Raw genomic sequence first — 26086 nt, 5'->3', positions numbered from 1 at the left:
GGAATTTTTTTTTCTTGAGTTATTATCTATATTCATATAGTATCTTCTCCTTGATACTGTCAGTTGGTTCTCAACTGTCAGATTTATCATGCATAAAGTTCTTTGTCTTTGACTTCCTCTACCACTTAAAAGGGTCACACTGGAAATACAGAAAGAAATCTGAGTAGACGATGGTTGTAAAAGAAGTTCAGTGGATATAAGAAAAAAAAAGTCACAAAGGAAGGTCCTGTACAGAGATGCAGGCTCAGGGAATTCAGGGGGTGAATAAATGGTTGGTGAGAAAGGTAGGTGGTCTTGGTCATCGAAAGACCACAAACTAAAAATTGTTATATATAAGGATAAGGAGTTATAGGTGTGATTCTGTTTGTACTTCAAAAGAACCTGCTAAGATAATTATTATCATATCCATTTTATTGATGAGGAAATTGAATCTTAGAGAAGGTAAGTAATTAGCCTGTGTTACTCAACAAATAAGAGAAACCAGAATTCAAATCCGTCTCTGATTCTAAATCATTTCTCCTCTATTTTATTTATATAGTGTAAGCTCTAAGCATTATTCAGGCAAATAGTTTGTGTATGGTGTTTTTAAAAGCTGGTATTTGGAAAGTTGGCATAGTTTGACTGGCAATGTGGACAGAGTAAGTCATTTTAGGAGGTGTTTCAGAGGGAAATTCTGGAAGCAGAAAGGTTAGGCTTAGCAGAAATAATCACAGAAAACAGTTACAGCTAGACCATGGGACTGTGAAGACATAAACACATATTAGGAAGAGTTTAGAAATGTACTTTCTGAATTTAGATGAGAAGTGAGTTTAGAAAGAGTTTTCCAGAGTATTAACATCATCCTGAAAGTAGTTCTTGGAAAAGATTCTTCTGGTGGCAGTGTACTTGTTGAAATGAAGAGAGGAAATCCTATAAAGATACCTACATAAACTGTTAAAAGTAGTCTAAGCTTGGGGGCACCTGGTGGCTCAGTGGGTTAAAGCTTCTGCCTTCAGCTCAGGTCATGATCTCAGGGTCATAGGATCAAGCCCCACATCAGGCTCTCTGCTCAGCAGGGAGCCTGCTTCCTCCTCTTTCTCTCTGCCTGCCTCTCTGCCTACTTGTGATCTCTGTCAAATGAAAAAATAAAATCTTTAAAAAAAAAAAAAAGTAGTCTAAGCTTGGATGACAAAAGCCCAGTCAAATAATTTCATTAAGTTTCTCCAATGCATGAGGTCTTTATTGTGTATCATACATAAATACATTTATGCATAATAGCTTAACATAGAAACAAAGTAAGACATTATGTTGACATAAGATAATAAACAGCTTTAACATTTTTGCTGTAGCCATATTGTTAACATTTTGTCATCATAACTTCCAGAACTGTATCTTCTAACTATGCTTTCCATCATCTTTCTATGTGTATATATTTTATGAATTTCAATGCACAGCAATGCCATGAAAAATATGCAGGATTATTGTAAAATAATCCTTTACAATCAACTCAGTTGTTGAGAAGTCTTACTGTAATGCACTTTTACGTGTCTATCTCTGACAACATTTGGCTTGGTATCCTGAATTGTTCTGGATTCTGAACTAAATTATTTAAAGAAATCCCTTCCACCCGATCTTATGGTTTTTATATGCCTTTGTCCATATTCTCATGAGAAGTAGTGAAATGAAATAATAATACAATTTATCTAGTAAAGTTGTATTTTTACCACCTTCTCTTCTCACTTCAAAAATCTATGAAAAGATATTTTCTGATAACTGACGATGCATGCTTTTTTTTTTTTTTTTTAGTGAATTAGCTCAAATATGTGTTCAGTAACTTTTTATAAAGCATTTACATTCCTGATATATTGAAATGGATTCCAGGATAGCTTTTTCATAGTCCCTGGGTATTGATCTATGATGTTTATTTACTCTGAAATATAATGTTGTGGAATGTGTCCATTTGTTTTTGAACTGGAACATCTTCACCTTTAAACAGTTATGACACTCACACTCTTCAATAATGTGAATTTATATATGTAAGACCTATATGCCCCAAGTTTTTTTTGTTTTGTTTTTGTATTAGAATCAATTAGCCTTGCTTAATGATTTTTTCCATTTCCATCAATTTCCGTTGAAATCTAGAAAGAGTTCATCTCAATGTATTGTTTCCGCTTCTAGATTGCAGTGGTGGAAGAAGATGGTCGGGAGGATAAGGCAACAATTAAATGTGAAACTTCTCCTCCCCCTACCCCTAGAGCCATCAGGATGACTCACACCCTTCCTTCCTCCTACCACAATGATGCCCGAAGGTATGATTCTCCCAGCACCCAGAACTTGGCATGCTCTCCTTCTGAAAACATTCCTCTTTATTTCAGTGTTGTCAAATTGACTGCTTAAACATTTATGTGAGAAATTTGATTTGAGATTTAACTCTTCATTGGGTATTGCTCTGCTCCCTGTCTCCAACATCACTTGTGGAAAAAAAAAAAGAAATTGCATTCTGAGATCAAATTTTTAGTTTTAAAATTAACTGTATATTTGTGGTCTTATTACCAGCCAATGTGAATGAGACAGACTCTTCTATTTTTAGTATATATTTCCTATTAAAATAAAGTCAAGCTAATGGAAGGACTTACTAAGAGGAATAACAAAAAAAATTAAGGGATTCTAGGAAAGGGTTATAAATTTGGCTTAGGTGTAAGAGTAATTACGGTCTGAAGTCATAACTGCACTTAATTTACTTTTAGCAGACAAGTGTATACACCGCCCTCCAGGAGCTGGTGCTGCGGGCTAGAACAGCTACTCAGGCAGAAAGTTCTTAGGAAAAAAAGTATCCATGCCAAAGTATTAGAAGAGAGGATAAGGGAAAAATACCCATTTTTCGTAGTAACTCATCCTATGGTCCTTTCTGTCTGCCTACAAAATTGCAAGCAGGTCTCCATAGTAATTAATGGCATAAATAAATCTAAGTATGCAATTCACATCTTAAATATATGGCCTTTTACAGTCTTATAAATTTCAGCATCTCTAGACACATAATTGATATAACTGAACATAGTGACTTAGTATTAAAACCTATGTAAGAATCTGTCTTCTAAATCATCTGTGTTTTACAAGAAATATATTTGGGGTGAAAACAGAGCTTTCTGTGCTCACAGGCATCTTTTTTCCTTCTGTTTTATTTATTTTTAATTTCTAATGTGGAAAAAAAAAATAGTTACTCCAGTTTCAAAATATATGCTTTCACCCTCCAAGAAAAGTGTGAAATTACATTTTAACATGTGAAAGCTATTGGTTCGGAGTTTAGAGAATGTGAACTCATTAATTAGGATGAGTAAGTAAGGTAATTCATCATGGCGTTGTCACATTAACAGTGGTTAGAATAGATAGCAATATATGTTGAACCTCTCCTATTAATACAGCATCAGTGACAGTGCCCAGGAATGGAACCTGGAGCAACTGCTTAGAATTCATTTCAGTTTATCATGTACCTAAAAGAATACCTGAGAACTGTAAGGAAAAACATAAAGTGATCACTAGAGCATATGATTGATTATTTGCTTCTAAATCCTACCTCGATGATTTAAAATGAAAAGAATTAGATTCTAAAACTGGGAGAGGGAAAGATGGCTAGACAAAAACTCAGGAAAGTTGTGGCTGGACTAGCCCGTTAAATTTCACTGTTAGTTAAATTTAAAAGTCTTATCATGGGTCATTATGTTTATGACTAAAAAATAATAAACTCTGAGAAGAAACTAGGGAAAGGGTCACATGCTCAAGAATGGAAGGTCATTTAACATGCAATGATTAAGTCAACCGGTATTCATTGGTTCATTCAAGATTATATCAAAAATAAGAGGGAAAACATTTAGAACAAAAATAATCTTTTCTGGAAAAAAATTGGGTAGCCATAAGGCTGAAAAACCCCCCAAACTTCAGTATGCTTAAGAGCAAATGTGGGAGGAAAGGGAGAAAGTAAGCGTTCTTCTGTTTGTCCCTTTCTAAGGGAGCAAGTCTTGTGTACCTTGTGGGACGAGCAGGTTGCTCTCTTTTGTGTTTTGCAGTAGTTTGTCTGCCTCCCTTGAGCCAGAAAGCCTTGGGCTTGGCAGTGCCAATAGCAGCCAAGACTCTCTTCACAAAGCCCCCAAGAAGAAGGGAATCAAGTCTTCAATAGGACGTCTGTTTGGTAAAAAAGAAAAAGCCCGACTTGGGCAGCTCCGTAAGTGTGCATGTGTTTGACTCTTCACGGCCACTCATTGCGGTCACTTCTGAGGGTCTATCTGCTTTTCATTTCATTTCCCATCTTTGCATTTCTTTCTTTTTTAATCAGCTTTTTTTCCCCCCTGACAAACTTTCTTTTTTAAGCGGCTCTGTAAATTCAATTTAGCTGAATAATGTTGGGCAAAACTTACATGGGAAGAATATTGTAAAACGTATGGTCCTTTTGATTTTTCTACGAATAACAGTAGCTAGAGTTTATTTGATGCTGACTCTCTGATAGACTCCAAGCCCCTATGAGACAAGTGTTATTATTGTTATTCTTCTTTATTGATGAGTAAACAGTGTCTTAGTAACTTGCAAAACAGAAATTTATCCTAGTGTCAGTGTTTCAAAGCGGTTTAAAACCATTGAACATTCTGCCACTTAAAGGACAGATATCTATACACGTTTTTCTGCTGAAACAATTGAAATCCCTATAAGAAATCCAAAATAAACTTTTCAGTCAAAATAAAGAATTACGATATGCAGGGCAAAAAATTACAGGATTTCTTTGTTTAAAGCTAATACAGCATCCACAAACTAACTCTGCACTGTGTAGGTGGGGTGACAGAGGAAGGGATAGGGTAGTAGAGCTTGTGCTACTTACTTATTGTCAGTTACTAATTGAAGAAAAATATAGGTCAGTACATTTAAAATGACCCTAAGTAAATGTATAAACCTATGTGCATAGATAGGTGATGAATGGATGGATGGATGGATGGATGGATAGATGGACATATTTATAATTGCCTGAAACAAAAAGAATATGAAAAATTTATTTCCTAAAATAATGACATATACACTTGCTTTGTATGTGTGTATATGTGTGTCTCTTTCTACATATTTATTTTTTCATCATATTGGCTATTTGTGATTGCATCTTCTTTTTTCCATCGTTTCCTATTTTCCTTAGAACTATAGTTAAATTATTGGAAAATATTTAGCTCCTACCTCTAACACTAAATACTGAACAGAATGGCACAGATTTCTTAGCACTTTCTTTAGTTTCCCAAATAAAGGAATGATTACTTAGAAGTAATGCTCCAGCTGCCAGGCTTACTTTCCTGTCCTGGCACCAAAAGAATTTCTGAGAGTAATATTTATGTTTGAAAATTTACAAATGTCGTGTATTCAAAAATGCTCTTCCCAACTTCCATAATGTAAAACCCACACAAAGCATCAGAAACCATAGGAAACTGGTGTCTGATTAAGTGTGATTAAATGTTACTCAGCAGGTTAATTAAATCCTCTTTGGATTTCTGTTTCTCAGAAGAGGAACTTCTTAAGCCATAAAAAATTATTGCATAAGGAAAGAAGATAGAAGATTATTCTTTTTAAAATATAAAATATACATGCTGAGACATTGTTTTCATTTTTTATTTGACAACTCTTTATAATCTTACCAAATTATTTGTCATTTCCAATATATTACAGTGTAATTCACAATAACATTGATAGGTATTTTAAGATATTTATTTTGCTAACCTAGTAATCATTTTATTTATTCCTGTTTCAACATATATATCATTTTAGGGTCTATAATTTACCTTTCCCTTTTAACATATATTTAATTGCCTTTCTCTCATAGATTTTTTTGCCTATTTTTATTTTGTATTTAACTTTGATGAGGAGTAACTGAATCGGAAATTTTGCCAGTATTCTTTCAAAATCAAGGTATACAGGATATAATTTAACATCTGGTAGGATATAGATTCTTCTAGAAACCCAACCCTTCTTACCCATTTAAGTGACTGTGTGCCTCTATGTCAGACCAGATGAAAAGGGAATCAGTGATCATTTTTCATCAACTCCATCCAAGTTGGAAATTAACGATAGTTTTGGGGGATCATAGCATCACCCCAGGAAGAATTCTGAACTCTGAGCAATTTTGTTTTACGCTGAAGAACAACAGAGATACAGTATAAATAAAGCCAGAGTCAGCAGCAGGTTAAGGACTGCAGTGCTGATGAGGACAACGGTACAGATATGTGTACCTCTGGAACTATATGGAAGCTGCACTGATAGTGAATCAAAGCTCCTGGAGAGACCAAGACTAAGAAGTCTTTATTGGAAATAAGACCGGAGTAAATGACAAGAAAATGCAGACACAATTAGATTTTAAAAAAACATATATTTACCAAAAGAAGATGGTACATGGTACCACTGGTACTTCAGTTGAAGGATATGAACTCAGGTCTACTTTCGTCTTGGAAGGTGTATCCAGATTATAAGGGGAAGACTGTGAAAACTTTTCAAACCCAGGGACTACCACCTGGTAGTGCTGACTTATGCATCAGAAGAAACTAAGAAAGCACCCCTCCCTGGTGGTTATGATTTTAATAATATCTTGATATGGCAAATTCAAACACAGGCTCTGGCAATGTTCTTTCTTCTACCAATGCGAATAGAAATAGAAAAAGAAAGATGGTATGGAAAGTAATATGGTAGAGGGATGATGGTGTCAAAGAACCAAATTTGAAGTTTTGGACCACGTCCTAAGATTTTGAACTCTTAGTTAAAGATTTAGATCAAAAGCTCAAAGAAAGAAAAGTAATCTCAGGGTAGCTATACTAGAGGCCTCTAAATGAAATATGGTATGGACAGAGAAAACTATCTAAACAAAACTATGAACACGTTCACTTGGTTCCATCAAGAATGATGAGGAACAAAGGAGAAATTATTAGGAATTCAAAAAGGAGAATATTGGTAAAGGGAGTGTTGTTTGCAGTGTATAACAATCTGAAAAGCTAGGGTTATAAGACAAACTTCAGATATGATGAATCAGTCAGTGCGACTGCATTAATAACCCCTAACCCTGGTAAATCAAACTGAATATGCAAGTAGTCATTTTTTTCAAATGTGTTGCTAGCGAGACAGTATAAACATGGAGACCCCAAAGTGCAAAGGAAAGAATACATCAAAAAGTATTTGAATAAAGTTAACAGAAACTAAACAAAATTGTTCTATTCTAGAAGTCTATTTATTCTTTTATTTGAGAGAGAGAGAGAGAAACAAGAAGGGAGAGGTAGAGAGAGAGTCTTAAGCAGGCTCCACAATGGGTGTGGTGGGGCTCAATCTCGCAACCCTGAGATCATGACCTGAGCCAAAATCAGGAGTTGTATGCTTAACCAGCTGAGCCACCCACTTGCCCCTATTCAGAAATCTTTAAAGCATGTTTTCCTTGGATACCACGATTATTCACTCAAATCACAGAAGTAGCGTAGAAAAAAGCTTGCTAATAATGAAAGATTTCAAGTTTTCAGGTACCTTTTAGAAAATTCATTCTTCTCTTTGTCAGATGGCTTAACAGTGCTATTTATAGTATTAAAGCCTATAATGTAGGGGCAGGACTTGCAAATGAAAATGTCTGCTCAGTGTATCAGATGATAGGCAGGGTTTAAAATAACAGGAAGTAATACAGGTGAAAATGAGTGAACGAGCATTTATTCTTCCATTTAAGGCATTCATATTTAATTTTTTTAAAGATTTATTTATTTATTTATTTGACAGAGATCACAAGTAGGCAGAGAGGCAGGCAGACAGAGAGAGGGGAGGAAAACAGGCTTCCCACTGAGCAGAGAGCCCCAGGTGGGGCTTGATCCCAGGACCCTGGGATCATGACCTGAGCCGAAGGCAGAGGCTTTAACCCACTGAGCCACCCAGGCACCCCCCACTTTTTTTCATATTTAATTTTTAAGTACTATGCTGGAAAGGTAAAACATATATGAGCCAAGTCTACCTGAAGGTACCATTTGAATTTGGGGAGGGTATCCTATTCCTTCTAGCAGATGTGGGATCTGTTTTAGTTTTTTCTTTCTCCTTTTATTTTTACTTACTTTCTTCCCATATTACAAGTCTCAAGATGAAAAGATACAAAAACAGTTTTGATAATCTTGTTGAGGGGCATAGAGGCCACAAGACCAATAAGAACTTCTGCTGACTTCCTACAACAGATAGTCATCTGTCAAGATTTAGCAGCCCAATGACCACAGCCTCTTTTTTTCCTGATTTATGCATCTAGATGATGCATTGCTGATATTTCCATTAGTACTTAAACATGTTATGTCTAATCTATATTTAAAGTAATCACTTGATCCTGTCATCTTCCTTAGATGTTGACTTATCTTTCTCCTACCTCTAATATCCAAGCTTAAATGAGTTGTCCACAATTACTATTTTCACATTCTCATCTGTCAGTCACTTTATAACCTACCACAGCCTGACTTCCACACAAACTACTACTAAGATTCTAGAAACAATTTTAGTCTCAACCAACATAGATTAGTTAAGACAATGAAGGATGACTGTTATCCCAGCAATTTAAGAGGATAGCAACACACTCATGATTGTATTTATTATGATGTGGACTTAAGGAAGAAGCAGTATATCTGAAACAAGGAGACCTCTTCCTTTTAAAACACAATTTGAAAGATTTTGGTACCAAAGTTGTATGTATAATGAATGATAGATATAAGCGAACATGTAAGAACAATGTCAAAAAGGCCACTAGCCCCAAATAAACTGATAATTGGAAAAACTGTCCAGACTAGAAGGGGACTTCCCATTATTATTTTTGTTTCGTAATTTTTAAATTTACAGAAAATGAATAAAAGTAGGGTTCGCCATATGTGAACAGTGTATACAAATAGTGTATACAAATAGTGCAACTATTCAAAAATTCGTTTTTGCTTTTGCTTGCTTAAGGAGAAAGATTTGACCCAGAAAAGAAGCATTAACAAGAGGGAATTGAAACCCAATAGGGTTGAGATTTTGAGGGTAAAAAAGAAAAAGAACATAGATATAATCCAAAGTCATTTCTGTCTTCTTACTTTGGAGTGAATAAGCCCATGTGGAGCCACTCTTAGTGTAGAGTGCCAACCATGGACTTCAGTAAAATGGTGAAAGCATAACTGTTGGCATCAAGGAACTTCCAGCTTATTAAAATAGAGTACATAAACACAAAAGTTCTTTTATTTTAAATAAAATCTTCAGTACGTTCCTGACTCGGGAAAATTTTACCTGCTACATTGTCTATCCTGCCCAGTCTGCTAGGGACGGGGATTTTGAACCCCATAATCTAAGATTATACATTGGTTATTGGAATCCTGACTGGCTTGCCTTTTAATTCTATCCAAAGGCACTAACCTATTTTGAAGGAAAGCAAATTAACTGTGTTAAAAATAACCATGTCAGATGACACGAGTTTGTTTTTCTGGCAAAGTTACTCAGTTACAGAACAGAAAAGGCAGTGGGTGAGCTGTGACTCATGGCATCCCTGTGGACAAGATGTCAAAATGGGGTCTCGGTGATGGAAAAATTCAGTGGGGTTTATAACTGGTTGAATAATACTCCTATTATAGTGCTAACGAGTGGAGTGATGCCACCTTGTATCAAGATCTCTGGTGGCATAACTAGGACTCCTCTGTTTGGTCAATACATCCCCAGTCACTTGACATGAGTATTTCAATAACACAGGTATCTGATTATGGATTACTTATATGGACAGAAAACACAAATGAAAAAAAAAAATAGAGTTGTTCCTAAAAACTATTCTCAAAAATATCTTTCCATATGATCTTAATACATTCTTTGGTTTACTACCTGGGAAACACCCAACTCTCTCAGGTCTTCATAGAACCCCAATTATAATGACTATATAGAAAAAAAGAACAGAACACACATGACCATCCTAGCTGATGTTAACACTGAATGATAAGGATAAAGAGGCCATTGACAGACATTGTAAGAGAGATGAAAAGAAATCAAATGAAGATATTTTAAAAAATGGAGAATTGATCCAATAGAACCAAATGTGACAAAGCTGTGGGAAAGAAAACAAACAAACAGAAAAATATATTAAATTGGAACAGGCAATGTCCCCAATTTTGGGTGTATAAAGTACATATATAACTGAGTAAAAATAAATACCAGATAAATAGATAGATAGATGGATAGATAGATAGAGGCTTCTTTTGAGAATTTCCTGAAGTGAAAAGCAATACATTTTCAAGAGATTTTTTGCCTCCTAAATTGCAGTTCTCTTTCTTTTATGGTCATCTGCCAGATTGTATTATAGTTGCCTGAACTCACTGACATACTATAATTAGCATAATGTAGAAAATACCTTCATAATGACAAAAAGAGCATCAATATTGCGCCAGAATTATTCAGCAAGCACCTTTCTACACATGAAATTTGGGCGGATTGTGCTGGCCTTTACCCCAAAATTTAGATTTTCCTAGATGCTCTGGAGCCAACAGATACAATAGAAATTCCACAAAGTACCAATTACAAATGACTCATGCTCTGCATGGTGAAAGGGCCTTTCTTTGAAGAAAGCACTATTTAGCTTTCATCGTGAGTGTATTTATTACACTTTATGAGCCAGGCCCTATGTCTAGGTGCATTTTTCAGAGAGCTAATAGGCTAACAGATAGAGAGCAATTAAGTAACCGTTTATAAACTCAAAGTGTATGTAAATCCAAGTGAATGCTATGAGTTAATACTAAAGAGAGGTCAGATGAAAGAAGAGATGAAGCCACCAGTGGGCAGTCTTCTCTCTGGAATTAGAGCTCCCTTTTTTAAATACAAGGACAGAGACGTCTGTTGGACAAATGGAGAGGTCCAGGCCTTGCAATGCAGGTTTTGGCTAGAAATTCCTATAGACTTGTACTTCAAGGGCCAACCTGAAATAAATTAAGTTGAAAGGAATCTAAGGACCAACCAACATAGAGATATTTGCCCTCATAGTTCAGATGAACAGATAGCTGCAACCAGTACCATTCATAGATCTAAGTCTATGAACGAGGGTCCTTTACTGAATTCCTTAGCCAGGGTCATACAAAGCCTCCACTTTGCAATACCCTTCTTGGAATTTTCTGTTATCTCTCTCTAACTGGGAGAGTCTGGGGCTGGCCGTGCTATCTGGACAGGACACTCTTAGCCAAGAAGCCAAGATTTGGACCTGTGAGTCTAATCACTGGAAGCACTGAAAAAAAAAATTTTTTTTTAACCTTTCAGACCCTGGGAGAAACCAGGGAGGTAGTGCCATCTGGGCATGGTGCCTGATCCAAGCAAACAATATGGATCTGAGTCCCTGTTTCTCCCCTTCAGAATGTACCTTGACTCTCTTTCCCATGTTAGGGTTCAGCCAGATATCCCAGGGAGCCCAGAGACATACCCATGAGGTGGTTCCAGGCCAGTGGCCCAATTCTGGTTGCAGGAGGGTGATCTGACAAGTGAGTCACTCACTCCTGCAGTCTAGAACACTATTGTATGATGTTGGACCACTAGGGTGTTGTCCTGCTGATTTGGGGTAACTAAAAGTTTATATATAAAACAAGCTGGAAAAAAATACTTGAGTGGGACCCTCACATCCTAGGAGTGGTCCTGTGTCCAACAATTCCAGCTCCTCAAAGACCTCACCAAAGTAAGTATGCTTAATGATACCTTAGAGAACTTAACTGAAGGCAGGGATTTAGACTTGGGTATTTGCATGCACAGCTACTAGGTGACCACTGACAAAGTGATAAGCAATTTATCATCTGAGGAATCCAATGAATCATGAAACTCAAGCCTTCAATGCCTGAGCACCTCGTGCCACGAGAAGGTAGAGAGTTAATGATGCTCTCTTCACATTCCTAGTGAGCCTCCCAGAGAGTGAGTAACCCCTAGCTTCCACAGACTAGAGTTTCATATCAGGATCACTCTTGACATTTTTTTTTTAAAGATTTTATTTATTTATTTGACAGAGAGAAATCACAAGTAGATGGAGAGGCAGGCAGAGAGAGAGAGAGGGGGGGGGGGGAAGCAGGCTCCCTGCCGAGCAGAGAGCCCGATGCGGGACTCGATCCCAGGACCCTGAGATCATGACCTGAGCCGAAGGCAGTGGCTTAACCCACTGAGCCACCCAGGCGCCCCCACTCTTGACATTTTAAGGACAAGCTAAAGGATTTTCTACTCATTAAAGAATTCAGAATCCTAGTTCCCTAACTGATATGTGCAGGTTTCCCTTTGCAGTTACTGCGACATTGGAAAATGTGCCTTCCTCCCCCCATCAACATACACAAGTACTGATTTCCTTCTGGAGATCAGTACTGTCTCCAGTTTAGAACAGAACCATTTAGAGAGAGCTGTCCAACAGAAATATAATTCAAGCCACAGATGTGAGTCACATGTATAATTTTTAAAATTTTCTATGAATTAAGAAAAGGAAAAAGAGGCCAGTGAGATAAATTTCAATAATTATTTAAGTAAATATATCAGAATATTTCAACATGTAATCAACAAAATTATTAGATAGCTTATATTCTCTCTCTTTTTTTTTTTTTGCATTACATTTTCAAAAGCCTATGTATATTTTATACTTCCAGCAATTAATTTGGACCAGCCACATTTCAAGTGCTTCATAGCTCTGTATGACTAGTGAATAAAATTTTGGTATAGATAAATGGGCAGATATTCCTAAAGTCCATACAGCCATATGAACCCACTACCTCCTAGACAAGGATAAGACAGACTATCACCAGAGCCAGATGATCATCCATAGAGTTCATCAGCTGGTTTGGCTGAGATTATCTTTTTCAATAGCTGGAACCTGAACTTGGCTGGACCAGTTCTATGAAAGAAAGTTTTTATCCAGAAATATTTTAATTGGGTTAAAAAATGCACCTGATTATACATTTTCTCCTGCTTAAGGATACTGTCCTACATGTGATCCTTAAAAATAATTTTACCTACTATGGCCATAAACATTATTTTGAAACAGGAGATATCTGTAATTCTCTATTACATGCTGTATTCAAAGGATATTAGATTTTGATGTATTCATAGTATTTCTAAGCTCCTCATGCTTTTTATTTTTATGGTTTTATTTACGAGAAACAAATTCTATTATCTTTTTTTCTGGGTCTAGATTTGACTCACGATATTTTTCCAGAGCTGTCATTTTTCCCTCCCAGAGCTATCATATGTTTGAAAATGTTATTTTTGCTAATTAAAGTGTTGGGTTCTTGAAAAAAATAATTTAGAAGTTCTTCTTTGCTCAGAAAAAATAGAAGGCCTGATTCGTACAACCACTTGGTGGTAGAAATGTCTTGTCTAACCTAATGGGTCTAGTTCATCAATCTCTATGTTCCCATCTGGACTGATCAAGAATTTTGTAATTTTTAAGTGAATCATTCATTTCCATTTCCATTTCAAGAGAACAATTTTATTTGGGGTAATTGCAGACTGTGTATAACAATTTATGGATATATAGTAAGGCAAGTACACTGATGAGAGAAATAAAATGAAAATACCCACTCACTGTGCGTAAGTGGAAAGTCTCACATTTAAAAATGACCCCCAAGAGTCCTTCAGTTAGCTAGTGGATGATTCTCCTAATGGTACCAACAATGACATTCTTTCATAATAAAAGTTATTTAGGTATTAATTGCACATGCGCATAACTGAATAAAATAAACTTTGGTACCCAGATTCAAAATTATTGACTAGATCTAGACAACAATCAGTGTGTTTTCAATTAAAGAGGACTTTGTTATAATTTTACAGTTCAGTAACAGTTACTAGGCTATGAGATTAACATTTATACCAATGCTCCAGAATTTATAGCATCAAGTATTATAGATTGTTTGTTAAAATAAATTATGAAAAATAGTGAAAACAAAGTTTGTCACTAGTGCTTTAATAAGATATTTCATTTCACTAGAAAAACCATAACCTGGTCAAACCCTGCAAATGTGAAGCTGGGAAATTACAGTGACAGAATGGTAAAAATTAACCTTAATAATTGTATTTATTGATATATTGGTGATATTTGTGTGTCTGTGTAGTCTTTGTAAGGGTTAGTATTAGCTTGAGTCTTTCTACCTAATCTTGAGCTTAACTGGAATTTTTAATCCCTTACACTTAAAAAATATGTATACCTTAACCCACTTAAAAATAGTGAACATTTTTTCATTTACCTTGGCTTCATGTTTTTTGCATATAGTAAATAATAAGAGAAAATAGAGCTCGGGATTAATTTCTTATTTTTCAATTTTAACTAGAATTTATGAATTAATTATGTTTATGGGTCCTGAATGAAATAAGTGCATTGTAAAATGTGTAATTCTGTGTTTCGTGCCCAGCATACTTTTTTTTCTTCCCTCTTTTCCTTGCAATGTAATGTATATTGCATATTTTCCAGCACTAATAAAAATGACAGCACACTAAATAATCTATGGCATGCTGGGTAAAAGCAGTTCTTACTAAGATCTTCTAAAGACGTGATTTTTTCCAGGTATAATTATAAAATTTACAAAACAAAAGAAAACCTGCCAGAACATAAGAAGTTCTGGAAGTAAGGCTTATACGGAAGGATTTAGGAGTCAGCCAGGTGAGGAAAAGAGGATTCCAAAAGCAGGATAGGAAAAATCTTTAGAAGTCAGCAAATGCCTCTTCATTTCCTTGACTTGGAATTAAAGACGCATTTGTCAATGCGTTTATTATGTATCATGTTGCTACTGGGCACAGTTGAATAGGAGGCTAATAGGGTACCTTTTCCTTTCGTTCTCTCAGTGTATGTTCATTTATGCACCCATGCCATTTTACACATGTTGGGTTGGAAATATAAAGACGATCTAAGAAAAAAAAAAAAAGAAGAAGAATATGTAATACTGAAATGTTGACCAACTCACTTTTAAAAATTTATTTTCAGAACTGACACAATGTATTCAACCCTAATATGAATAGTTACTTCTTCACAGGAGGCTTTATGGAGACAGAGGCTGCCGCTCAGGAGTCCCTGGGGCTAGGCAAACTTGGAACTCAAGCTGAGAAGGATAGAAGACTGAAGAAAAAGTAGGTTTGGAGATTTTCTTCTTTTTTTTTTTTTTCTAGCTTTTACTGACTCTGTTATTTGTGGGGAATTAAAAAGAGGGTAATTGGAAACCATAGACCAAAGCCACGATTGTCCTAGTGTACCCTAAAACTTCTCAGTGCTGGAATTTCCTAGTTCTGCTGAGCTACAGTTTGAAATAGGTATACAGATCTTTGGCCTATAATAGAAATAAATGGTTTATTCTGAGAGACCAATGCATTTATTGCAAAACCCTTATATATTTAAAGTATTTAAATGTAGCCTCATAAGTAATATAATAATCTATTGATGTTAAATTCAGTAATGAATTGGTACAATAAAATGAGGACCTATACCATCCAACTTTGTGTTTCCTCTTACAATTCAAGTACCTCCTCTTAAATTGGAGTATTTAAAGGGAGAATATTTCTCCTTCTGATTGAACATAAACTTATTTTAGACCAAGAGCAGATTTTTTTGCATCTGTCAGGAAACTGATAGTGTATCTTTTCATTCACATGTAATATGGAACATTTAAATGACTTGCAAAATTGGCAAATTTTGAGTCCCAGCAGCTGTTAGAAAGCTAGTGGGTCTATAAATAACATATTTTTAAAATACAAAGTAGCATTTTCAGTGATGAAATAGTACCTATAAAACATGATGTCTCTATCCCTGAATCTATTGGTTACTCCTTTTCCTCTCCTCTTTCTCGAGTATTTATTCATATGTGTTTGTAGTTTTCATGTTTACCTTCTTTCCTATGAAATAATATTCATTGCTCTAGTTACCATTATTTTAACAGATATGCTCATATGGTTATAGTATTTGGGATAATCAATTGAATTCATATTTTACCTTTTTATTTGCTTTACAGATTACAGATGTTTGCTAATAATGAGGAAATTGCAAGTTGTAGAAGAACTCACTAGCCTAATTGTTTCATTAGTTTTCTACTTAATAAAACTATATATGTATATACGTGTATCCAAATTTAATAGAAACACTGTGCAGAAATAAAGAAGTGACCTTGAGAGCATTATTTCTTGAATACAATCAAATGCTCATTGTATTCAGTAGCAGTAAATACAACTCAGTAGCAGTTGTATTCGGTAGCAGTTTGACAAATATGGCAAACATTTCTTCTTTCATTATTGATCACTCAAAAATATAATTAAGTATTATCACAACCTGTTCAAACTCTCTTAATTTTATTTATTATCAAGGAATGCTTTATTCAATTTTATGGCTTTTTAATGAGAAAAACTAGACTCTTTAGAATTTGTTTCAAGTTTAAAGAACTTCCAATTTTATTTATTTAAAATTACTTTAAGTCTAAAGGAATAAGAGTAATTAAAATCCAGACTGGCAAATGAACTTGGTCTGTTTCACTTAAAAGGTAATTTTGCTTTTTCCATAATGAAATATTTATATATAATGGCAACTTGACCAGTTTTCACATTGCATAGAAGGGTGATATTGAGGCAAATAATACATTTCATTGGTTGTTTTTGAACCAAATTAATGTTTTTTAAACGGCTATGAAGTTGAACATTTCTCATTATGTGGTAATTTTAAGACTAATGTATTTAAATTTTATCTATTATTAGTTTTAAACACTGTTGGATTGACTTAGTGTTAATTTTATGGAATTATTTCTCAAATCCCAACTACCCTCTTAGTCAGAAACCGATTTTAGTTCTAGATTTGTCTTTAAGATTTTACTATGCTTGACTCTTGAGTTTTATTTTGCAAAATATTTTGGCCAAATATAACTTTAAAATGTGTTAAAGAAAATACTTGTCTTTAATATTAAGAAGAATATTAAGAACATTCTATGTTACAATAAAGGATAACATTTCTCAGTACAGTTATTTCCTATAGGATAATGGTATATGGGTTAAAATGAATCCAACAAGACAAAACAGAGTTGATTAATGGAAGAACAGAAGTATTTATGTTATTATTGAGTATTCCATGACAAGAATCTCAGGAGTATAAATGTGTAACCAGTATTTATGAGATGTGTATAAGTGCTAACCCTTATCAGGACTTGAATGACCCTGCATCTTGGTTTCTAGATTACTAAAGAGTGAAGTGTCTTCATGTAATGAGTTTTATAAGACAGACAAGATCAATTGTTTCATGTTTATTGGTCTTTCAAGATGGAGAAAAAATTCAGGTACATTTTACTGAAGAAAAAAAAAAAACTAAAGCAAAAATGGAACAATTTCTTCCAAAATAGGGAACACTATAGGTTTATGTGCATAATTGCAATGACTGTAGCTTCCTAACAATTGTTTCTTTATGGTCTATCCACTGACGAAGCCAAATGATGATTACAGGACAAAGTACTTAGCTTAGACCTATGTTCACTGTCCCAAAGTTTATATCAGAGCTTCATCAGTCTCAGTAGCAAAAAGCAGAGCTGAAGAAAAATATTTCTTTCAACTTTGCTAGCATATCAGGTATCTACAATTGATAATCTGCGAATTTAAACTTAATTGAGAGAAATCTTATCTCAAGAAGTTAGTTATGACACATTTTTAAAAAACCATATGTGGGAGATACTTTCAGAGAACAGCATTCAAGATATTCCAAATTCTTGCAAAGTTCAGAAATTTGTGATGTTGGCAGTTCCAAACAAAGGTCTAATTTGAGGCACGTTTCCCATCTAGCGAGTTAAGCACACACAGGTTTGAACGGCTTGCTGGATCTGGGTCCCTACTTCATTCTACTTTTACTTTGCTTTGTGATGTAGCCATTTTTTTTTCTTGTGTTTCTAGTTATTTCCCTATGATTAGACATGGGAATAGTACAATGGTGAATCTTCTAAAGAAAATCTTGTTGACCTTTTCCTTCCCAAGTTGGATATTATCATGCAGGTGCTGTTCCATCAGAGTAGCATCTTAGCTAGGCCTGAAGTCCATCTACTTTTGTTTTGTCTGGTTTGCTTTTACTATGCCTTATCTTTACTGTTCTTTCCTTTAAAACTTCAATTACATTAATTATTCCAGTAGGTTTATGTAGTGTACAGTTAATACCTACAATGATTGCATCACTTTGTAACTCATCTAGTGATTCTTCAGGTATTTCACATGAGTTTCTGGTCTTCCCCACTACAATTTGAACAGTTTTCCTGCAGCCTCGTGATATGGCTCTCCTAGTCTTTAAGCACTGGGTCGTTTATTATTCTCAGTATGTTCTCTCCACATGAAAATTATGATTCTCATGGTTCTCTTGATATGGTCTTCTTCTGGAGTATCACAGCTTTCTGAGATCTTGTCCATCATCCTTTGTGTGATTTCATGGACTCCAAGCACCTTCTCTGACTTAACACATACTAAATGGCATCTCTATTTCTAAAATTCACATTATGAGCACCTAGACCTGAGAAATTCACCTCTCCCCTTTTATACCTGTCACCCTAATCTTTAGGAACTTATTCATCCTTCTTAGTTTTCTACCCATTGTTCTAATCTAAGATCTATAGCTACTTGCTCAAGATGGCCAACTAAAACCAACCACACCACTACAAGAGGTAACTGGGGCATGAGAGAAACTATTGCAAGGCCACAGACTTACATGGCCCATCAAAATCTGAATTCCTTTTTATTGTTGTTTTGTCTGAGCATAATATTTTTTGAAGTATAACTAACATACAATGTTATATTAGTTTCAAATGTACAACATATTGATTCAACAATTACATAGATTATTCGGTGCTGAATTTTTAAATGTTATTTAACTCCCCAAATTTTCATTAGAGGTTGTGGGTCTTTTCAGGACCAAATAATTAGAAACTCTGTTCTTCGCCTATGTTTAGAATTTGATAACAGACAATGGAGTCAGGCAATCAGATGTCAAAATGTCAACTTTATTACCAATTGAGCTGTTAGAATTTAACTGACAAATATGGCAAAAATGGGGGCTTCCCAACACTGAAGCCCTAAATTAGAAAACCTGACATGGAAAGAGCTGGATTGTCACAGGCTTCCAAAGTATGCAAGTATAATCCCCACCTATCCAAAAAATAGCATATTATGATTAGGTAAATGTGTCTCTTAGCATCAAGGACTATGAACTCACAAGGAAGGAAATGAAATTTTATGCCATTAACATCTAAAAGAATTTTCAAAGTGTAACATTTCAGTGTTAAATGTATTAATATCTCATCATATTTCTTGCCTTTATTTTACTGGAATATACATAGCTGACAGTTTTCTGTATCACCATCACTAGAAAAGCTATGGTAGGGTGTTTGGCAATCTCCCTGAGTGTTTAGAGATCTGGAAATATATGTCACATATAACATTAGATGATAATTGCCAAAAGTGTAAAACTATTGGTTCAAAGTAACGTTTCCTCAAAATTTAAAGGTACTATTCTTCTTGCTTCTAGTTATATCTAATATCACTTTATTGTCATTCTTTTGTATATAACATGTAGGGGTTTTTTTCTCTCTCTCTCTGAATGAAAGTTTTAAGATTTTTCTCTTTATATTTGGGGTTCGGAAATATAAGTATTTCTATTCAAATTTTTTGTTTCTTTTTTCTGCTTTATACTTGCAGTCTGAAGACTAGTCTGAACTGTTTTACATGTTTTGACTTAAAAATTGTTCATCTCTAGACTCAACTTTAATTCCAAGAAGCTTAGAGACTTATAAGATTAAAGATGAAGTTATCTGTTTCAGTAGTAATACACTGGTCTAACTCTCATGACAGTCCTTGATAGGCAGTGAACATATTAAAATGGAAAGAATACCCTGTAAATGGTTACTTATCTCCAGAAATATAAATTCTGAAATTTTTATCTTAATTTTTATGAGAATTTTCCTCCTGCATTTTACACTACATAATTTTTTATTGAGATGTGTATGCATACTGAGATCTTTTGTATCTTGAGACATAAATTGAAAAATTCCATATTAATATTGATATACTAATTTATCATTTTCAATCTTTAGTTATAATATATGTAATGCATTATTATTATGTTAAGTATGCTATATTCTTCCAAGTGGATATCATTGCTAAATGAATATGGATTTGAAATCAATTTTTCAACATCTTTAAAATGAATTAACATTCCAACTCAGCATCCTCCAGAGAAGCGGTTTTTATCCTTGGAGCATGGCAGTCATAGTTAATCATTACCAATGAATCTTTATGTTAGAACTTCAAAGACATAAAAGTGAAGCTCTGTAGATTTAGTTAATTTATTTCCATTGCAATCCTAAGGGTCTTCCTCAGTGCATAATCTTTAATGTGTTTTGAGATTCTGCACTTTTAATCTTTGGCATTTGGAAGATTTAGAGTTTGCATATCTCTAAGTAAAATAAATATCACTGAAAATATTCATAATGAAAGGTATTACATAAATTCCACAACATTGATTCATTCAATAAGTATTTATTAAATGTCTGTCTGCCAAGTTAAACTTAAAAATGAGTTGTATTCCAGAGGTTAATTTGTAAGACGTGTGTTAGAAGCTTTGAATACATTTTGCCATGTAAGTAATGTTATATATATGGAAGGTAAATGTCTTTGCTTCCTCTGCAAAAATCTATTCTGTAAGCATGCTATAGGAATCGAATCTGACTAGAGAAAGCAAAGGGGGAATTTGTGGTAAGATATTAGAGAATCTCAGAGATTTCAGAAACAACAGAGACAGGACAACTCCAAAACTTCAACAGTAAGAGATTATGAAATATTTCTCTAGAGGGTTGTCAAGAGCTCATATTTTCTGTTTCACCCCATTCCAAATTTTCAGTTCCTGGGAGAAAGCATGTAATTGGCTCCATGTGGAACTGATATTTGTACTTGGATCCATCAGTTATAGTCAAAGATTCATTTAGTACAGACATGACCATAGGAGAATGACTCTGGGGACTCAACTCAAAAGAATCTAATAAAGTAGAATAAAGTAGAATATTTCAGAACCTAAACCTAATGTTCTCAATATTTCTCTGAGAAAATGCATCCCAGTTTCCAACTTGAAATTTTGCAAGCATGTCTTCTCTACATACGCTGAGCGAGAGCTACTATTGCCTTGTCATCCAATTCTATGTATGTAAATACTTCCAAATACATATGTATTGATAATAAATGCTTAAAGTTAAACTGATACATTAAAGGCTAGCAGTTTTCATCTTTTTTTTTAAGATTTTATTTATTTATTTGACAGAGAGAGAGATCACAAGTAGGCAGAGCAGCGGGCAGAGAGGGGAAAGCAGGCTCCCTGCTAGCCAGGGAGCCTGACATGGGGCTCGATCTCAGGACCCTGAGATCATGACCTGAACCGAAGGCAGAGACTTTACCCACTGAGCCCCCCAGGTGCCCCAGCAATTTTCATCTTAAATAAAAATTAGACTGGAAGCTAGTTCACCAAAAAAAGACATTTTCCTTCTCCCTACTTTATGGAAACTTATCTTTGTCAACTCAAACTATTGTAAACTGTGAGACAAAAATTCTTTATTTTCTGAAAAATCTGGTTCTTCAAAATATCCACTTACACTTACCAATTTTTTAATATTTATTTTCTTAGACCAAAAAATATGTTAGGCAAAGAGTAGCGTGTGTGTGTTTGTGTCTGTGTTGGGGTGTATATACATGCATGTATATATTTGTGTGTATACATACATTTTTACATGTACATACATACACACGTATATATATATACATACATCTATACATGTATATTACCTATGTCTATATAAATATCTTTTAGATTTCAAGTTAGAAAGGCATTTCTAAAGGACAACTGAATATTCAAAATATTTAGGAGAATGAAAGAATTATTATTATAGGGAAAGAGCTCAAAAGTATTTGGGAAAAAAAAAGAAAAAAAAGTATTTGGAATAGATAATGACAACATTTTAAAATTAAATATTTATTTCTACTAATATAAGCACACTTTGGAATGCTGAATGAACCATTTTTCTTTTGAAATAATAGAAAAATTTCAAAACAAAACTAAGAGCAATAATAAATACTAGGAGACATGTATTTTATCTAATGTTCACCTATAGTGGAAGAAATTATAGATATAAGCATAAGCTAAGTAATATTTTTATTTACACTACTATCTATAGGTTTTAGTGTTTTCTCTTGTGTAATTGTGGATGCATGTTTTAAGAGTCTGCAACTATGTAGCTTAATTTTGTTTTCTTTTAGAATAATGAAGCTATGATATTTTTTGCTTTGTATAATCAATTTCATTTACTCGTTAATCTGCATTTTCCTAGAAAAAAGCTGTAAACACAAGATACAGACAATACATTTCAAGTCTAAAACAGAGTAAATACACAAAATAAAGATAATTTAATGATGTTTCAAAAAAATAAAAATAATAAAGTGCTACAAGCCTAAAGCCACCTCATGTTCTTATTTGAAAGTTGTTCTCCAAACTAAAGACTGGTCACCTCATTGTTAGATTCTAAAATAATGTATAACATTTATTAGATTATTTTTGTTCAATAAGAAAGGAGATTACTGGTGACCAAGAGTAAATGGAGTCCTTTAAGAATAAGCTAGACATGTTAGAAGAAGAAAAATGCTGTAGAAACACTATTTATTGAGTTCAGAAAGTATTTCATTTACTTTGTAAATGACACTTCTGAACATAAGCTTGGGTTGAAACTAACAAAATGGATTTATATCTGATGGGACCATTGTGATCAAAGGGCCTGAACAAAAGAATTGATAACACAGAGAGGGCTAGACTCAGCTCTTTCACAAGTGATTTAAATAAGTGTATCAGATTTGTGCAGGAATGTAGCTAGAAGGCATAGTTAAGGTTTTAGAGAAATCATTTTGTTTAAGGAAGACCTTTACATAGAGATCCAGATCAAACAAGATAAAGCTTAATAAGGATGTTTATATAATTCTCCAACTAATTTCATGACTACCCTTACCAGTTACTTGTGTATAGGAGGCTATGGTGTGTGTCTGTGTATAGGGGGATCTTAACTGTAACTCCTGAGATAGCAGTTTCTGTTAAAATAAGTAAATAAATAAAGACAACTCTGCAATGTCTGACAAGGAAGGTAATGATTTTCAGTGTCCATAAAAGCAATTGATAGGGCCCACATTCTATGCACTGCGCAGATCACATAGCTGGGTATTGTGTTAATTTCTGAGAAATACTCTTCAAGTGAATATATTCAAACCAGCATCTATTCCAAGGAACATGATCAATATCTTTGTGATAAGACCTTGGGCCAAAAGTCAAATGTTGTTACGGATAAATTTGAGCTGAATCTAAGTGAGACCGGTTAGCAATCACATATCTGAGAAGAAAGAATTAACCACCTGGAAAGAGAGTTTTTCCTCATGATTCTGTCCAATGTAGAGCTGCCAAGTATGTGTACATGGCAGAATTATTATATAGGGGATTCAGATTTTATGAGAGATTGACTTACATGCTCTTCAGATTGTCCCTACCCTGGAATTCTATGATTCTCCATGTAATTCAGAGAACAGAACTCAGGAGAACCCTTTTTATCTTACTTTTTTTTTTTTTTTTAAAATATCGTAGTGCCTGGCATACTGGGAGTACTAAAACATATTTTCTGAATAGCTGAATGCCTGAATAGAAGCTGCATGGGGAAAGAACTCTAAAGAAAACCTAAGGAGGGCACGTGCTACATGGAGCACGGGGTGTTCCATGCAAACGATCAGTCATGAAACACTACATCAAAAACTAATGATGCACTGTATGTTGACTAACATAACATAATAAAATATTATAAAAAAAGAAAGAAAGAAAGAAAACGTAAGAAAAGAACAGATATTAGAGCAGTGACTTCTACTCAGATGAACAAACCAGGAAACTGGACTTCGTCTTCACCCTTGGTCTGTATTGTCCTTATTCTACCTCTGTGCACTTCTGTTTACTCATATACCATCTCTTCAAAATCTCTCCAAGGAACTGATTTTCTTCTTTCTTTTTTCAGAACATCGTAGTAAAGCCATGTTCTATTCTTGCCTTCCTATGATCCATTCTTCACACTTCAGCTAAAGATATCTATCTAAATTAAGCTTCTGAACCTGCCTACATCTCTCAATTATTACTTAGTTTCCTTAGGATAAATTCCAGATGCCTTTATATGGCCCATACGTCCCTGCATCATCTGGTCTCTGTTTATCTCACCAGCTTTTTCTCTCTCTACTTCCCATCTTGCATGTTATGGTCTTAATATACTTAATATCTATTACTTATTTATAATTACTCCTCTCTCCCTGTGTGTGTATATTGTGTTCCCTTTTCCTCCTCATTCTTTGTATAATAATGATAATCATTATCTATTATATATGTAATAACTCATAGGCATATGGGGCAGTGACAGTATTCTAGGTGGTGTTCTACACATCTCACATGCATTATCTCTTTCAATTTTCAAAAAGCCTTCAAGGTAGCAGCTGCTTTTTTCCTCCACGTGTGAGGAAACATAGCTTTCTAGGGCCTGGGCCATACAAGAGGCTGGACCTCCAGAGCTCAGCTTTCCTCTGAATTATTTGGGATCTCAGGGTAAAGCTGCAATTAAAAGCATGTGGCTGTCTGTCAGATGGACCTTGAATATCCTATATAATTTTGGATGCTTTATATAGGGAGTCAAAAAAGAACTCCTCACTCTCTTTATACTCTAAAAAGGGTAGCATATTTTTTATAGAGAATAACTAGTTTCTCATCTGACCCTACCCCGTCTTTCAACACGAGCAACAAATACATTCAAACCGAACACCTTTTTCTTTTTTTTTAAGACTGGGAAGGGGAAGGTAGTTTCAAAGCATAAGACATAGCTGTATTATATATATATATAATCTCCATATATAATATATCAAAGTTTGGTAAAAGAATAGTAATGATCGCTTATAGATAAGCTATGTAAGAAATTTCAATCTGTGCTTGAATCAATCTTAGGTGGTTTATTCCAATGAAACTTACAAAATCAGTATCAAACAGCAAGGATAATTAACCTCCTTTTTTAATAGAAAAAAGTGACTAATTAAGGTACATTTACATATAATGCTGGCATCTTAATCTGGAAAGACTTCTCCCCATTTATTCCGGCATATATAGGATCTTTTATTGGCTCTGCATAGGGTTTTCATAAGGTCTTTGAAGATGCTGTCTCTTCCCGCAGTTTTTTAAAATTAGCCAGCCATCGAATGAGCTTGTCTTCCTTGTTTCCATGTTCCTAAGAAGGGCAGTGGTTATCTATATCTCACTGCTAGAGTTTTATTTTAAAAATAGTTCTAGACCGAAAGATTTCCACTAAAAAATATATGTTTGTTTTCTGCACATGTATATACAAAAATAAATGTTTTTGTTTCAGATTTTACATAATCAAAACTTTAACCATGGGCCTAACTGGGTTAAATTTACGAGACAAATGAACAGCAGAATTCTTAGAAGAATAAAGATTTCTTAACCTCTCTTAAAGAGTCTCCTGAATCTCAAACTTTAGGGACATCTGGGTGGCTGAGTCGGTTAAGCTGCTGCCTTTGGCTCAGGTCATGATGCTAGGGTCCTGGGATTGAGTCCTGCATCCAGCTCCTTGCTTGTCAGGGAGCCTGCTTCTCTCTCCGCCTCTGCCTGCCACTCTGCCTGCTTGTGCCTTTCTCTCTCTCTCTCTGACAAATAAATAAGATCTTCAAAAAAAGAATGTCAAACTTTAGCTATTTGAAATCAATATTAACATTAATGAAAAGTTTTCCCAAGTAGGGTGATGATGATCCCTACTGAAAACTTCTTAATCATTTCCTTTTAATTATAAAGATAACGGAAAATGTGCCTGAACATATATTTTATCTTTACCCCAGTACACTAGCCCCTTTCTGTCCTCTTCTTGCTTCCTATTTAGCTTTGACTCCATGTGCATAATTTCAACACACTCAAAAATGCCCAATTTTTTTGCACCTCTTTCATTTGGTTGTATCCAAATGTCATACTCACGGCCACCAATGAATTTTCTTCATGTCTGTGTTTGAACACCTCTGTGCT

General features: G+C 34.6%; 1 protein-coding gene across 16 annotated transcripts in view; it reads left to right on the top strand.

The window, feature by feature from the left end:
- The window catches only part of PPFIA2 (PTPRF interacting protein alpha 2), a 497227-nt gene that overhangs the window by 423577 nt on the left and 47564 nt on the right, over positions 1-26086 (top strand). For all 16 annotated transcript variants that reach the window (XM_059186425.1, XM_059186440.1, XM_059186429.1 and 13 more), the window contains 3 exons: positions 2158-2288; positions 4044-4198; positions 14988-15081. In XM_059186425.1, coding sequence (XP_059042408.1) covers positions 2158-2288; positions 4044-4198; positions 14988-15081 — 380 coding nt within the window. The remainder of the gene's footprint in view (positions 1-2157; positions 2289-4043; positions 4199-14987; positions 15082-26086) is intronic.

Source organism: Mustela lutreola, chromosome 8 (assembly GCF_030435805.1).
Source record: "Mustela lutreola isolate mMusLut2 chromosome 8, mMusLut2.pri, whole genome shotgun sequence".
In the NCBI taxonomy this organism is placed as follows: Eukaryota; Metazoa; Chordata; class Mammalia; order Carnivora; family Mustelidae; genus Mustela; species Mustela lutreola.
This window is presented reverse-complemented; position numbering and strand designations above follow the sequence as displayed.